The following is a 16,495-nucleotide window of genomic DNA, read 5'->3' on the forward strand; positions in this document are numbered from 1 at the left end:
TAGACTTTCCAAGTAGTATGAGTATACAGTGGAAAGCAATAGCTCCATCAGCCCAATATGAATCCTTTCTCAGAGTCCCCTCCCTTTCCCCTGGAGTCATGTAGCATCCTATACAGGTCAGAGAGGACTTGGGAGGAGCTGGCATGCTGACCATCCAAATGAAAATTAAAGATCTTGAGCTACAACACAAAATGACTATGGAATAATCCCAGTGTCTGGCCAAATATTTCCATTCAACCAAGCAAACTACTATCCAGGGTAAGCATGAGCAACCACTGAGCTCATAATGGATGCAGTGTTTGCCTACAGCACTAATTTCTTTACACAACACACAGTCAACCTGAGGAACTCCTTGCCAGAGGATGTTGTGAAGGCCAAGACCATAACAGGGTTCAAAAAAGAACTAGATAAATTCATGGAGGATACGTCCATCAATGGCTATTAGCCAGGATGGGCAGGAATGGTGTCCTTAGCTTCTGTTTGCCAGAAGTTAGGAATGAGCGACAGGGGATGGGTCACTTGATGATTACCTGTTCTGTTCATTCCCTCTGGGGCACCTGGCACTGGCCACTGTCAGAAGACAGGATACTGGGCTAGATGGACCTTTGGTCTGACCCAGTAGGGCCATTCTTATGTTCTTAATGTTAACAGCATTTAGCTTATTGTGTTTTTAAAGTATTTTGTTCAGTCTTAGTATGATCAGCCATTTAGCTCTGGGATTCAAAACTGCATCTTTGCTTGTTTGTTCTCCTAGGTGCCATATCCTTGCTAAGGATCAACTTACTAACCCTTCCTAACATAGTCATGTGTTTGGGAAACTTACAGAAGTTGTATTTTCTTGCCTTCTCCGCTCTCTACCACCTACTTCTACGGCAACCAGCACTCTACAGGCCTAAGCTATAACTCTTGACTGCACTCAAAGAGGCTTGTTCCAGTTTGCCTAAGAAAATCATGAACAATAAACTAGAGACCACCAAACCAATGAGAAGAAATATTCCAATGCCCTGAAGAGAACAGAAAGAAAAATCACTGGAACCAAACTTCCTGGGTCGTTGCGATTAATAAGCCAAACATTACCACAACGGTTCTAGATACTGGATGAGCATCCTTAGCTGCGGAAGACAAACAATAAAACAATCAAATGGAAATCTAGCAGAAGAAAATTAAATCAATTTTTCATAAAAGAGAAACCTTTCTGTCAGCTGGATGGGGAACAACATACCCTGGAGACCAAACACAGGTTAAGAATGCATTGACATATTTCTTAGTAAAATAAATATATCTTCAATAACTTACAACTGATGTACCAAAAAGGCATCTACAACTTTAAAAGCCCTCCTTTCTGCAAATCACTGAGCTCACAGTGCTGACAGTGTATCAGTGAGCACTATTTTAATTCAAGAATCCAAAAACACAGCAAGCTTCCTAACATGGGCAAGGAAGTAATGAAGTGGCCTGCTGTATTGCCAGCTCTCTGTCTTATGTGAGGTCCATTTTAAATAGCTCTACCATATTAAAATTTTTGCAGTAATTATTTCCAGATTGAAAGATAACTCAACAAGAGTTGATCATTTTCTTATTTTAAGGCTTCATATTCATAGGGCTTTTTCTGCATTTCAAACACCACAAAATGTTTCTGATCAAGAGCATGTGCACATATCAGTTTCATTCACTCAAGCACTGTGCTGCATTGATTACCTTTATTACAAAAGTATTCCACTTCTTCACAACTCAGATTCTCAGGCTCAAACTCTGCAGAAAAGCTTTCCTCCAATGGAAAGTCTTCTTTTGAGATAATGTCATTTTCTTCAGACAGGCACTCTTCCTCTTCATCCTCAATGGCATCCTCAAGGGGCCCTTTAAAGAGAATCAGGGACAGTGTACCAAAATCATCTAACAGTAAAATGAAATAAAAGCCTCATATCTTACAACTAAAGGGCTTTAACTAGGGTCTATTCTTCTATTGCTGTGCTGGGAATTTATTAGAAATGATCAAATAACATTTATCAGATAATTTATCCAATGTATTGCAATCTAAAAATACATTGTGATTTTTCTCATTATTCTGCCAGCTCAGTGAATAGCTCACATATATTTCAAATATGTAAAATATTACTATATTTTTGGAATAATATTTGCAAATTATCTGTTTTGTCATTTATCCAGTTGTGGTATTTAGGCCAGCCATTCCTAATAATGGAAATGGAAATTATATATGCAAACCCCACATCTATACATGGAAGAAGAGCCCTTTTTATGTTGTTTGTTAGGTTTTTTTAATGTTACATTGAATTCTAGTACTCATTAAATTTGAGTTACAGACCTGAGTCATCTATCCTTTGAATAGTTAATGCAAATTTCCCCACATTGCCCTGCTATTGGGCCTCAACGCTTCTCTGAAGGGACGACTTAAACAATAATTCTGTAGTCTCCATGGCCACTAAGTCCTTGGCCTCTTTAATGGGGTACCGGTCAGTGGCAATTCTGCTGATTATTTTTTTGTTTTGTGGTCATACAGCTGACAGGAACTGGACTGAGATTACCAATTCATTTCACATAGACCAAACATCCAACAGATGGTAACTACGTTTTGTCACTACTAGCCTGGGGGCAAGGTCAAATTTGCTGATGAGCAAATAGTGAGTACACATTATGTTCATTTGTTAATATTAACTACCTTCTAAATACATCTTTCGCAGATACAGAGTTTTACCTGAGATTTTAATAGAGATTGGAAATAATGGAATGTATTTTAATTGAAGTAAGATTTTAATAAATTCTATACTTTTCAAAATTCGTATTAAAAGTGGATTTCAAAAGAGATTTCAAAATACATGGTTGAGACTTGAAGGAAAATTACACCTCTCTCTCTCTCTCTCTAATGAAAGCATTGCCCCATTTTATAATTGACTGAAGATTTCTTACTAGAAATGAAAGCTAGTTCTCTCATGACAAAATGTAATTTGTACTTATAGGATAGTTTTCCAGTATTATTTTTACTACTTCTATAATACTGAGAGGCAGTACATAAATGTTCCTATTGCATTAAATGAAGAGGGAAGGATAAAGTTGTTAAAAGAAACAGAATACTGACTGTATTGGAATTTCATATGATTTATTAGGAATCCATGATTACTCCCATTGAATCAAAGTAGTCAAATTAATTTTTGGCTACATTGTGCAACCTTTGCTCTCAGAAATTTGTCTTTACTGAAGTCAATGGGTGAGAGATTCCCAGCTGGCATTGATTTCAATGGAACTATGCCAATTTACACTGCCTGAGAATCTGATACAGTGGGTCCACTTGTCTGAGGACATACTCAACAGTATAAAGTAAGGGTTGCACAATTTAGACCTTTCTCATAAAGCCTGAATCTATGCCCAAAAAAATTATTTGCATATTATCAAAAATGTGCCATTATCATCACCTGCATTTTCTGGCAGTCTTGTGAAAGCCTGTAGCTGAGTGGGCATGGACATAGAGATATGGACACCATCTCATACCTGAGGGTGGAGAGGGGGGGCTGTCACTCCAGAAGAGAGTTGAGCACATATTGGCAGGAAATCTGGGGAGAACTTGGAATGTCTTTGGCATTCCATATACGTACAGAACTTCAATCTCCAGTGCTGGCAGTGAGACACCTTACATGAGTTCTAATTTCAGTTTTAAAATGCAACTTCAAAAACACTCACTGCAAATTACACAATTTTAAATATGAGTACAGTAATTCCTCACTTAAAATGGTCCCAGTTAACGTTGCTACGTTGCTGATCAAGTAGGAAACATACTTGTTTAAAGTTGCACAATGCTCCCTTATAACATCTTTTGGCAGCCGGTTGCAGCTAGCTGGTGGGGGCTTGGAACCAGGGTGGACTGACAGCCCCCCGTATCAGCTCCCCTAAGTTCCCTGTGCTGCAGCCGCCCAGCAGGCTATCAACTGCTGGCAGTTCAGCTCTCTCTCCCCCCACTGCCATGTGTTGCTCCTGACCTCTGCCTTGGAGCTGCTCCCCGGAGCCTCCTGATTGCTGTGCAGGGGAGGGAGGAAGAGGAGGACTAATGTCAGGGTGACCCCCTCCCCCATACTCCTGCCCCCCACTTACCCCTTCTCCATATAGAGCAGGGTGGGGACAGGGCTCAGGACGCTGGGTGCAGCTGCTGTCTCAACTTTCTGATCTTTTTTAAGGCAATGTACTACGCGTATCTCTCTCTCCCACACACAGGGTATGTCTCCGTCTGCCATGCTGTCTTCCCTCCCTCCATTCATGCTGCCTTCTAGAGTGTGATGCTACATTAAAAAACAATGTGTTAACCCTTGAGGGCTTGGCCGAATGCTAGGTCATCATTTAGCAGTAAGGCATTCCCTGGGAAATATCCCACCCTCTTCCACCCTCTAACTTCACCACCACAACCAAGTTTCACAATCATCATTGCTCTGTATAGTATTAAATTGTTTGTTTAAAACTTATACTCTGTGTGTGTGTGCGCGTGTGTGTATATAATATAGTTTTTTGTCTGGTGAAAAACATTTCCCTAGAACCTAACCCCCCCATTTATATTACTTCTTATGGGGAAATTGGATTCGCTTAACATCGTTTTGCTTAAAGTCGCATTTTTCAGGAATATAATTACAACATTAAGCGAGGAGTTACTGTATATAAAATGATGGCATTTTTGCCAGGTCGGAAAATGACGAATACATTTTATTTGTTATTCTCATCTCTCTTTTGAAGATTTTTATTGAAGACAGGTTCATTCTTTTAATTTAATAATGATTTTTGTACAATCGCATTCATCCATCAACCTTATAAGAACACTAAGAGGTTAAATTAGAGCTTTTTAAGTGTCCCTGCATCTTTAGGTAAGGTAAGTGAACAGAGGAACAGAAATGTTAAAGAGATTTTCATAACTAGTCATTGTAAGTGGGGAAAGTGTATTCATATATATCATTAAAAATCAAAGAGAAGCATTTAAATTGATACACAGAAATCTGGCAGTTTGCAACAGATGATCTACTAAAAGTGCCTTCTACAGTATTCTGATTCTATTAAACAATGAAACTGTTGCTAAGGGGTTTTTATCTTTGTGTGGATGGAGTGGAGGGGAGGGGTGTAAGTCCAACCATATATAAACAGGCATAAACATCATGTTCCGTATCTTGTCAAAACTGATCATATGTCTTTAATGTATTTTTCAAGCAGTTTTTATTTGGAAGAAATATAACAGCCCACATTTCAGCAATCTGACTTCCTGCTGAAACATTGGCTTATAGTAATTTTACTTTCCAAATAAGAATTGCTTGGAAAATATATTAAGAACATCTGAGCAATTCAGTTTACATGTATGAGGTGATATTTATGCCTGTTTAGAGATGTTAAATTTTTGAAGGGGTCACCAGTATGTAGTCAGCACCCTAATAATTACCATTATAAATTAACGAAAGAATAGATATGCAGTCCGTATATATTCACTGGTGGCAGTCCAGGAAATATACACTTTAGAAGATGCATTAACATTATTTTCAAGTAGTACACAGAATGTCACATATAGTTCAACAAATGTCTGTAGAAAGGAGGACATGGCAAATCCAAAAAGCAGAAAGGGGGTTGAACTTATGGTGGTTGATTGGTTGGTTGGTTTAAATGAAGCTCAGATTAAAAACATTTTTTATCAAACATTTTGTGGGTAGATGCCAAAGACAGATACACATATATAATTCCCCAATTTGTGCTAGAGAAGTGTAAATTTCATCACATGTACGCAAAATCAGATTGTATGTGTACATCTGAATGTGGTTTTATTTTGTGCATACACATCCAGATGCCGATACACAAATCCCCAATATGTGTACTCTAATTAAGAAATGCTTGCCTATCTAGACATCTGCAGGCGCAGATCAAAGAATCAACCACATACACAATGCTCAGGGACAAAAGTCCGACCCTAAAAAAAACTATGCTGACCTTTACGGAAAATGAATGGTTACATTCAGCTAGGGGTTAACAGGTAGATATGTTTCTAATTTTAATGATTCCATTGCATTTTATTTAATTATTAATCCATTTAAAAATTGATCCTGCATCCAATTCTGCTATCCTAATTCATGATACTCTTTAAGTAGTTCCACTGAAATCGATCTTGTCCAGAATTTTAAATCTGTAATTTGAATGTACCTATCTTAATTTAAAATTAAAGTCACAAGAACAACAATAACAATGAAATTAAAAAGAGTGGAGGTCCTGAGTTCTCTGATATGGTGTTTTTCCCTCAATTGTCTGTTTTCACTAACTTTGCTGATGTTACTTACAGCACTTTAGAACACTGATTGCAGCTTCATCAGTTCCTAGCAGAGCCGGTGCTAGGCATAAGCAGGCTAAGCAATTGCTTAGAGCCCCCAGCAGCTCAAAGTGGCCCCTATTAATTATTAGCATGTGTTGAGTGGGGAGGCCCAAAAAATATTCCTGCTTGAGGTCCCCAATGGGCTAGCCTCCTAGAATGAATTTAGACTACATTGTGCTTCCTTTTAATTCCTTGCTTTAATTTAATGATGTTACCAGTTACTAATCATGCTTTTCATTTTATTGAACAATTACAGTATACATACATTTCTTATGTTCCTATTTCATTGTCATTTATTTCAACATAGACAAGCTCCATTCCTTATTTTGTTGGAAAATGTATTGAAAACAGAGTTGGCAGAGTGTGAAATATTGACACCAACAAAACATAAAATAAAGCAGCAACAGTGCAAATCAAAATAATTCCAACTCCTAAAACTCTTCTTTGATGTGAGTGCCAACTGGCTTGTGATGGCATTAGATCCTTGAAATCAAATAATATAATTTAAACCCCAGAAGGTTTAAGAGTTTAGCTAAATGGTTAAGTCCAAGGGAATATGGTACATTTTTGTCTTTTATTCTCACTTCCATAAACTTGTGTTTTGATTTTTATAGTGTTTTCTTAGTAGGGCTGTGTAAAAACATTAGATGTAATCTAGGAAAAGGTGAACTTCAAGTGCTTCAGATTATTTAGATAACTTGATAAGCAGTTATGAGTTTCCAAATACACTTAGATAAAAAAGCTTAGTTTCTGATCTTAAAGAAGCTACTGTGTAGGCAACTGAATTCTCCATTTCTCCCCCAAGATTTCAAACTGAAAGCTGGGAAAATGTTTACTACAGACCAGGTCTCAGTTTCCACCTTCCATATTGACATGTGAGGTTTTTTTGTTTTTTAATAACCAATTTTATTCAGATGTCCATAATCCTAAAATAACAATTAAAAATAAATAAAATAAGGGCAATAGACACTAGAAACATAAATAAAATTAATGACAGCAATGAAGGAGTGAATTCAGTAAGGAACCTGTGTGGCTTAGTGGGCACAGTAGTCCACTTCAGGAAATCACCACATATAATTTGATACAAATAATAATATCTAGCCAGGAGAGGCTGATGAGTGAACTCCATGTTCCTTCATGGAGAAAATTACTTCTGATTAAGGCCAGTTGGCAGAGCAGTGTGGGGAAATCGGAACTCTAGTTCCCTAATTTGTATCAGATTTAAAGACATGCAAGCACATTTTTTTAGTATGTTAGTCTCTTAACAGTTAAAACATAAATATTTACCTTCATTTTATATACATATAAAATATATATAAAAGTTAAGGTAACTGACCATTTTTACACAGCACAAAATAGACACGACACTAGCAGCCCTGATCCCTATTCTCTAAAGATAAAAGTAAATACAAATCTAAAAGGGCAAGAGACATACAAAAAATGTGACTAAAAGCATTTCAGACAGGCAAGATGGGAGTGAAATGTCACAAGAAAATAGCCCTAAATTCCTTTAAAGGAGAAAATGCCTATTAAAATTAAACACTTCTTCATGAGACAAACTGCACCTGACCCTGTAGGCACTCTGGGTCTAGTGCACCAATGCGCTTCTCCAGTTTTACTGGTGTAACTCCAAAGAAATCAGTGGGGTTAGAATGGCATAAAACTGGAGAAATGCAATAGTGAATCAAGTCCTTTGGTTCCAATTCATCAGCCCATTGGTAAGCAGCAAAGCACTTAAGCATGTGCTCAAAGTTAAGCACATGTTTAAGGGCTTTGCCACACATGCTTAACCATGTGTTTAAATGCTTTGCTTAATGCTGTGGGAAAGTCTCTCTGATATCCTTAACCCATTAAGTCATGAGTGGTTAACTACCTTCCTAGTCAACCAGCATTCTGACAGCAGCATCATAAAACAATCCTCTTAGCAAATTAAAAATACTGCAGAATGGCTGGGTAGAGGCTAATGAGATATAATTATTATTAGTAGTAGTGTTTAATAAGTCTTTTCTGAAAGCCATGATACACTGCTGAGTCATACAACTTGGTGGATCCACAGGATGCATTTTGTATGATCTTGCTGAAACTCTGAAAATTTCCCCCAACAATGCACTGCCATGAATATAATACTATTAAACTGTGTTAAAACCAAGGTACCAGGTGCGAATAAGCTTATAGACAGAAGGGGCATGTTTTTTGGAGAATTAATCCATTTGTTTTTCTTTTTGAACAAGAACATTTTCTTCTAAACATAACCAAAGAAAAAGGCAACACCAGTGAGCCAACAAGCTTATATTAGGTGCACTGGAAATGTTTTTATCAGAATCTAAAGATTAAGCCAAGAATATTGAGAGGATAGCACAGTGTTCAACTTGTCTCATTTTAAATGTGGAGGGTGAAGAGAAGACATTACGAAGTGGTCCAGGGACTTCCATTTCTTGAAAAACATCAGAAGAATGGACATTAGACATTAGGACATTAGAATAGCTGGTACAACCTGGTCCATTCCAAAGATAAATAATTTGTTCTTCAAAAAGTAATTTTTTGAAGCCCCAAGAAGAAGTAATCTCTGGTCAGCATGATTTGACAGCACCCTGAGCAGTTCTGAACTCAGTCAGCAGCAAGAAAAACATCCCAGCTTTTCCCTCAACTTGATGAAAGAAATTTGAATGAGGAGTTCCTGCAAACATGCCCCAAAGTTCCTCCTCCAACACATCACTGGCTTTCCTCAAAGTGACAGAACTGCTTTTCAAATTACACTGGTTCATCAACTTTATAGTGGACAAAACTGTAAATATCAAATCATTGTCTTCTGCCAATGTGAAGACATGGAGTGTTGAAACATAGAAGATGAGCCCATGTTGATGGGAGTAAAATGACAACATCAATATAGCAATGAGAAGGAATACAAGCAATACCTTTACAGTTACTTATTTTCCATTTTTTGGCTTTTAACTCAGGGCCAGGACACCAAGACTCCATTCAACCACCATCGGACTACCAAGTTTATAATATTCCTCACAGGATGGGAACCTCACAAGCTAGGACAATATGGTTGAGTCATGACATCCAAAATTTATGAAACAGAGCTTCTGGCTCATACTGTCAACTTCAAGGATGCTTTAGATTTTTTTCTTATTAGGTTATCTCTCCCAAGCTAGAAACATGTGACATGATTCTATGACTATCTTTCAGAATTACAGAACTCACTTTGATTCTCAGTTAATGCTGATTCCAAATGGCCATCAATTTTCACTGGAGAGTAAATCAAAGCTAGCCTTCCTCCTCCCCCTAGAATTTCAGCATAATATCTTCATTACACAGTTCCCACCAATATGGGAAGCAACAGCGAAGCCAGGCAGTTAAATTCCAGTCTCCTGCTGCTTGGCAGCATATAGCAATACATAGTAAGCCAACTGTAAGATGAGTATCTTAAAATTATAATGCACATTCCTAGCAACAAGTGATTGGCAGTCAGACACACACCACCATATTTGTTCAGTTAAGTGGAAAAACTTAAATATCATTCACGCTTACCATTCTGATAAAAAGAAAAGGAGTACTTGTGGCACCTTAGAGACTAACAAATTTATTTGAGCATAAGCTTTACTCAAATAAATTTGTTAGTCTCTAAGGTGCCATAAGTACTCCTTTTCTTTTTGCGAATACAGACTAACACGGCTGCTACTCTGAAACCTGTCATTCTGATAAATAATATCTATCTAATACTTAAAGAAAACTATTCTCTGTTTAGACTATGGTGGTGCTCTGTTAAACTTAACAAAATCATTTTTGCAATTCTCAGATGTCCTAATTTTAGATTTTCAACAGCTCAACGCAGATGCCAACTTGTAGATATTCATTACCTTGCAAGCACACCTTAAACTCCTCAGATACATCTGCTTTATGTATACTGGTGATAGTTTAAATGTTTCTTAAGTTTTGAAAAATTCAGACAGTTTGAGAGATACTCCATATACTTTTTAATGAGCAATACTAGTGGAACCAGTTATCTCAAACTGGTGGAAACTTTGTAAATGCACCTAGTGTACAACAATTTAATGAGACGGGGTAGGGAAGAGAGGTGCTCTTTGGACAGCGTTAATCCACACCAATCTGATGTAATTGAGTTTAACAGAAAGAATAATGCTGTATTTCTGTAAAACACACACACACACACACACACGCACGGATTTATTTTAAATGAGCAAGTTCTTCCTGCAGCAACTTACTTTTAACACAAGTTGCATCAGGGGATCTGGTAGGAAGGAAACATTATTATTAATTTTTTCCCTTATCTGCAAGAAGAATGTTGATTTTTTTTCATTTACGTTCTTTGCCTGCAGGTAGCAGACCAAGAGAATCATATAGTAGAAATTTTTCCTTTTGATTAATTTCTTTCCATGTGTTATGTTATTTCGTATATATAATTGATTTCAGGTTTTGCTTGTAGCTGTACATCTTTTTTATATCTGTACCCACTGCCTTCCTTCAATCAAAAAAGTTGAAGGAAATTACCTGAATTTTGTTAAGTTTATTAAAAAAGAGCTCTGTGAGTATTTAAATTGAGTTTTGAAATGCTAATACAAGAAAGATATTAGAGAATTTTAATGGTGGGTTCAATTTGACCCACAGACAATTGTAGAAAGGGTCAAATTTTATTCAAATTATTTCTTTACAGTAAAAAATATGAACCCTTTGATTTTATAAAAGTGGATTAATATTCTTCACTGCGAGATCTTTGGCACTTTGGTGCATGACAGTATTAACTCTGCTTGTGCGTAAACTTTTCAAAGATCTTTAAATGTTCTAGAAATTTGGAGCTTCACTTTCGTCTTGTCTTCCTTTCGCTTACTATTATCCACAAGGCCACAATGAAACTACTGAATGACTATTTTTATTTCCTTCTTGGAGTCTAGGTCAGAATACTTTCTAACAAATGAAAGTGTTGAAAGGGTGTGGTTCCAAAATATGCATGAATGTTTAAGGATATATGGAATTCCACAAGTTAACCTTTAGAGCTCAAGTTTCAATTCTATGGAAAAGTACGTGTTGTAATACATTCTAATCAAATTCCTTTTTAACTGGTCTCCTTCCAAAAGTGCACATTTTAACCACTTCAATAGCAATAAGCTATTGTCTTTATTGTGCTAGATCAGGAGAGAAGTCATCTCTTCTATATGACCATCCTAAAATGCACAAAACAATTTTATTATGATTCTTAAAATATACGTGGTGTGGAGTGAAGGGACCCTTGTGGCTGTTTAGTGACCACATTGGTGGAATAGTAAGTACAAGAGAACTGTATGGGCACCAGTGAATTGGGTCCCTTTTGTGTGGTACAATATTATAGGAAACACTAGCTAGCCAAGCAACCTAGCACTACCATTAGGCTTGTTTTGAACCTGGATAAATACAGTTGTGATGGAGATTAGGGAAGAGGCTCCTGGATTCCTTTTCTCCTCTTTGGATGTCTCTCTGTGGGAGTACTAAATTGTTGCCTTATGTGAGCTCTTCAGGGCAAGGATTGTACCCTATATGCCTGTAAAGTGCCATGAACACCTGTGCTGTTAAATAATATTATTTTTAAAGATACACCAGGGCAGTGGCACTGCAACATATTTTACAGTCTCTATCCTATTCAGGAATGATTACTTCCAGAAATCAAGGTCAGCTGAATTTATAATGCAGAGTCAATCCTTTCCTCTGTACTAAGATGCACAAAGGATCGCCAGATGTAGGATTGCTAACTTCCTACTGACACAAAACCGAACACGCTTGCCCAGCCCCTCCTCCGAGGTCCCTCCCCCCTGCTCACTCCATCCCCTCTCCCTCTGTTGCTCGCTCTCCCCACCCTTACTCACTTGCTCATTTTCACCGAGCTGGTTTAGATGGTTGGGGTACGGGAGCAGGTGAGGACTCTGGCTGGGGGTACGGGCTCTGGGGTGAGGCCAGAAATGAGGAGTTCACAGTGCGGGAGGGGGCTCCGGGCTGAGGCAGTGGGTTGGGATGCGGGAGGGGGTGAGGGCTCCAGCTGGGCGTACGTACTCTGGGGTAGGGCCAGGGATGAGGGGTTTGGGGTGGAGCAGCAGGCTCTGTGCTGGGGGGTGGAGCTGAGGGGTTCAGAGTATGGGAGGGGGTTGTCGTGTGGGAGAGGGTACAGACTCTGGACTGGGGATGTGGGTTCCAGGGTGGGGCCAGAAATGAGAGGTTCAGGGTGCAGGAGAGGGCTCTGTGCTGGTGTGGGGGTTGGAGTGGGTGGGGGTGAAGACTCCGGCTCGAGGTGCAGACTCTGGGGTGGGGCTGAGGATGAGGGGTTTGGGGTGTAGGAAGGTGCTCCAGGCTGGAATCGAATGGTTTGGTGGGCGGGAGGGGGATCACAGCTGGGACAGGGTGTTGGGGCACGGGGGGGGGGGGGTGAGGGCTCCGGCTGGGGGTGCGGGCTGTGGGTGGGGATGGGGATGAGGCATTTGGGGTGCAGAAGAGTGCTCTGGGCTGGGATCAAGAGGTTCGGAGGGCAGGAGGGGGATCAGGGCTGGGGCAGGGGATTGGTGCGTGGGAAGGGGTTTGCTGTTCAGGTTCTGGGCAGTGCTTAACTTAAGCAGCTCCCGGAAGCAGTGGCATGTCCCCTCTCTGGCTCCTACACAGAGGCATGGCCACGTGGCTCTGCACGCTTCCCCGTCTGCAGGCACCAGGCATGCAGCTCCCATTGCCCGTGGTTCCCGACCAATAGGAGATGCAGAGCTGGCGCTTGGGGCAGTAGCAGCATGCGGAGCCCCCTGACTGTAGGAGCCAGAGTTGCGACATGCCACTGCTTCCGGGAGCCACACGGAGCCATGGCAGGAGGGAGCCTGCCTTAGCCCCACTGCGCCACCGACCAGACTTTAAACGGCCCAGTCAGCAGTGCTTACCAGAGCTGCCAGGGGTCCCTTTTCGACCAGGCGTTCCATTCAAAAAACGGACACCTGTCAACCCTAGCCAGGTGTTGGTGATGGTGGGTAATGCAATATGGACATCTCTCCAGTAGAAACTGGACTAAGTTCACATAATTGCATTCAAAAAAAGGAATGTTGCACAGAGTGTATTAACAATCAAAAGCACAAAACAGAATGTTTGTTATACTGGGCTTCTAGAATTAGAGTCACAGCTCTTTCTTGTGACATTTAAGGGTACACTGGCCATTTTACTTTAGCAGGCATTATTAGAGTTTCACAGCACTATTTGCAACTTGGTCATGTCCTTTGAAAAACATATAACAGCTACAGTTAGAACATCTGTCTACAATCTAAATATATCTCCAAACTTTCAGCTCCATTTGTCTCTGACACTAAACTGATGATCCATGTTTTGGCCACTTCCAAACTATTATTTACTACTTCTATGATGCTCTTGAGAGGGTTTACACAAATTAAAGTTTGTACAGAACTATATGATCAGGGTTCTTATCCTTACCAAACTTTCAACATACATCTATTTTCCTTGCACTAGCTCTTGCATAAATTGGATAACAGACAGGTAAAAAGTGATGAGCAGGACCAGAAAAGCAAGATGAACCTGACTCTGCATTAATGAGACTGCTACTCTACAGCCACCAGTAATGGGATTTTCAAAAGCGCCTCAGCAGCTTAGGCACATAGAGACAAATTTTCAAAGGTGTTTAGGCATCTAAAGATGAAGACGGGCACCTAGGGTAGGGTTGCCAGATATCCAGTTTTCGACCGGAACACCCAGTCAAGAAGGGACTCTGGCAGCTCCCATCAGCACCGCTGACTGGGCCGTTAAAAGTCTGGTCAGTGGTGCAGCAGGGGCCAGGGGCTAAGTCAGGTTCCCTGCCTGCTCTAGCTCTGCGCGGCTCCCAGAAGCAACCACCAGGTCCCTGCAGCCCCATGACTCATGAGGCTCGCGACCAATGAGAGCTGCAGGAGTGGCGCCTGCGGGCGCGAGGGCAGTGTGCAGAGTCTCCATTGATGCCTATGTATCTAGGGGCTGCAGAGACCTAGTGGCCACTTCCTAGGAACCACGGTAAGCGCCGCCAGGACTCTTCACCCCTCGCACCTTACCCACACCCCAACCTGCTGCCCGAGCCCCCTCCTGCACCCCAAACCCATCCCTGGCCCCACCCCATAGCCCACACCCCCAGCCATAGCCCACACCCCTGGCCTCCCGACCTCCTGCCCCAGCCCGGAGTCCCCTCCTTCACTCCAAACCCCTCATCCCCGGCCCTACCCCAGAGGCCACACCGCCACCCGGAGCCCTCACCCCCACCCTTGCACCCCAACTGCCTGCCTCATCCCAGAGCCACACCCCAGCAGGAGCCCGCATCCCTCCAGCACTCCGAACTCTCAGCCCCAGCCCTGAGCCTCCTCCTGTGTCCCAAACCCCTCATTACTGGCCCCACCCCAGAGCCTGCACCCCCAGCCAGAGTCATCCCCACCACCACCCCCACATCCCCACCCCTTGGCCCAGCCCAAAGCCCTATCCCTGAACCCCTTATTTCTGGACCCACCCAGAGCCCACACCCCCAGCCCAGAGCCCATACTCCCTCCCACACCCCAACCCCCTGCCCCAGCCCAGTGAAAGTGAGTGAGGGTGGGGGAGAGCGAGCGACAGAGGGAGGGAAGATGGAGCGAGTGGGGGCGGGGCCTCAAGGAAGGGACCGGACGGAGCAGGGCTGTTCAGTTTTGTGCAATTAGAAAGTTGGCAACCCTAACCTAGGGCAGTGTTAAAAAAGTGCTCAAAGAGGTTAGGCACCTAAATACCATAGATTATATTGGAAATTAGGAGCCTAACCTACTTAAGTGCTTTTGAAAATCTTCCCAGGCTGCAACCTTCCTCGTTAGGTGCCTAAATACTTTGGAAATATAATCCTCAACTCCCATGACTTCTATGGGGTTAGGAGCCTAACCTGATTAAGCACTTTTGAAAATCCCACATAAAGTTATGCCTGCCTAGTAAACTGGAGTAAAGTTTGAAAGGCAAATGTCTAGTTAAATACTTCATTAGGATCAGATTTATGTTTAAGCCCATTTTCTGCCCATGCCCACTTTCTTAATCTATGCACTTGTGAAGTAGGCAGTGTAAACCCAGGGGTTTTGAGATTTACAGAAGACAAGTTACTTGCACCCAGATGCACCCTCGGTTTACAAACAACTCCACACAACCAACAACCTTATACTCTACACAAGACTTTCATGCCCAAGGCTTAAACAGTTAATGATCAGCACAAGATTCTCTGATAAACAAAACAAAAAAAAAGAGACTGCTATTCAGAACATATGGTATTACGTTGTGACATATAAAAAAAACAGACAATACAAATGTTATACCAAAATGTTATGTTACTATGCTCATTAAAAAGCAAGACAATAGAACAACTAACTGACATCAAAAATTATATTGAGCACACTCTGAAATACTCCCAGTGGGACACAGTGGTGCACAAGAGTGAATTTAAACCAGATTTTGGAAACTGTTAGTGGCCTCCATCTGAGAGACTGAAGGAGCCAGTTCAGCAAATGCTCCCCTAATTCCTAACTTCACAATTTTAATACTGTTCTCTCAACTACTGCCCACCTAGATCACTAGTTTATCCCATTATCTATGTACTCTTATCTGTTGTCAGCAGTCATTGGCTATAGCTAGACAGTGAATGGGTCTTCAGCAGGCACTCAATGTGCAAAGTTGGGTGCAGGAGGCAGTCAAAATTGCATTTCCTTGTACTCCCTCAATGCAAAGCCTGCTACAAACTATAGCTAATGCAGCTGGATACAATTTTAGAAGGGATCTTCTTAAAGATAAAGAGGTGGCATAAATGAAGGGCTTAGTTCACCTGTGGCTGCCATTATAAAAGCCTACATTTGGGAGTTCAGGAATAAATAGTGCTCACAGGGATCTTGGGATAAATTCATCTGTGATTCTGGGAGCGAAAGAAGGTAGCAGCTTAGGCCTCCTTTATTCAGGGGTTGCCCTAATATAAGCTCCTTCCACAATGGCCCACATGGGACACTGAAGCAGCATGGTGTAAGATTTACCCTATTTCTCTTTCTGCTGCCCTTGGACTGTCCTAGAATGCTCCCTGCACTGGGTCCTCCTGAGGGAAGAGAAGGCGTACAGCCAGCAAAGCTGACTCTGTCGTTCCTGTAGAAGGCCTCCTATGCTAGG

The 16,495-nt window shown here is 41.2% G+C and overlaps 1 protein-coding gene across 10 annotated transcripts in view; it reads right to left on the minus strand.

Moving 5' to 3' along the window:
* ZFPM2 (zinc finger protein, FOG family member 2) overlaps nt 1-16,495 on the minus strand; it is a 507,265-nt gene that overhangs the window by 340,581 nt on the left and 150,189 nt on the right. For 7 of the 10 annotated variants that reach the window (XM_048841473.2, XM_048841465.2, XM_048841469.2 and 4 more), the window contains one exon: nt 1,699-1,857. The exons of 2 other annotated variants lie outside the window; for them this stretch is intronic. Coding sequence is in view for 6 of the 8 variants with exons in the window: in XM_048841465.2 (XP_048697422.1) it covers nt 1,699-1,857 (159 nt within the window). In the remaining 2 variants the exon portion in view is untranslated. Of the gene's footprint in view, nt 1-1,698; nt 1,858-4,101; nt 4,287-16,495 lie in introns of all 10 variants that reach the window. One more of the 10 variants, XM_048841472.2, reaches the window with a different exon arrangement.

The sequence above is a fragment of the Caretta caretta genome, chromosome 2 (assembly GCF_965140235.1).
Source record: "Caretta caretta isolate rCarCar2 chromosome 2, rCarCar1.hap1, whole genome shotgun sequence".
NCBI classification, from domain to species: domain Eukaryota; kingdom Metazoa; phylum Chordata; order Testudines; family Cheloniidae; genus Caretta; species Caretta caretta.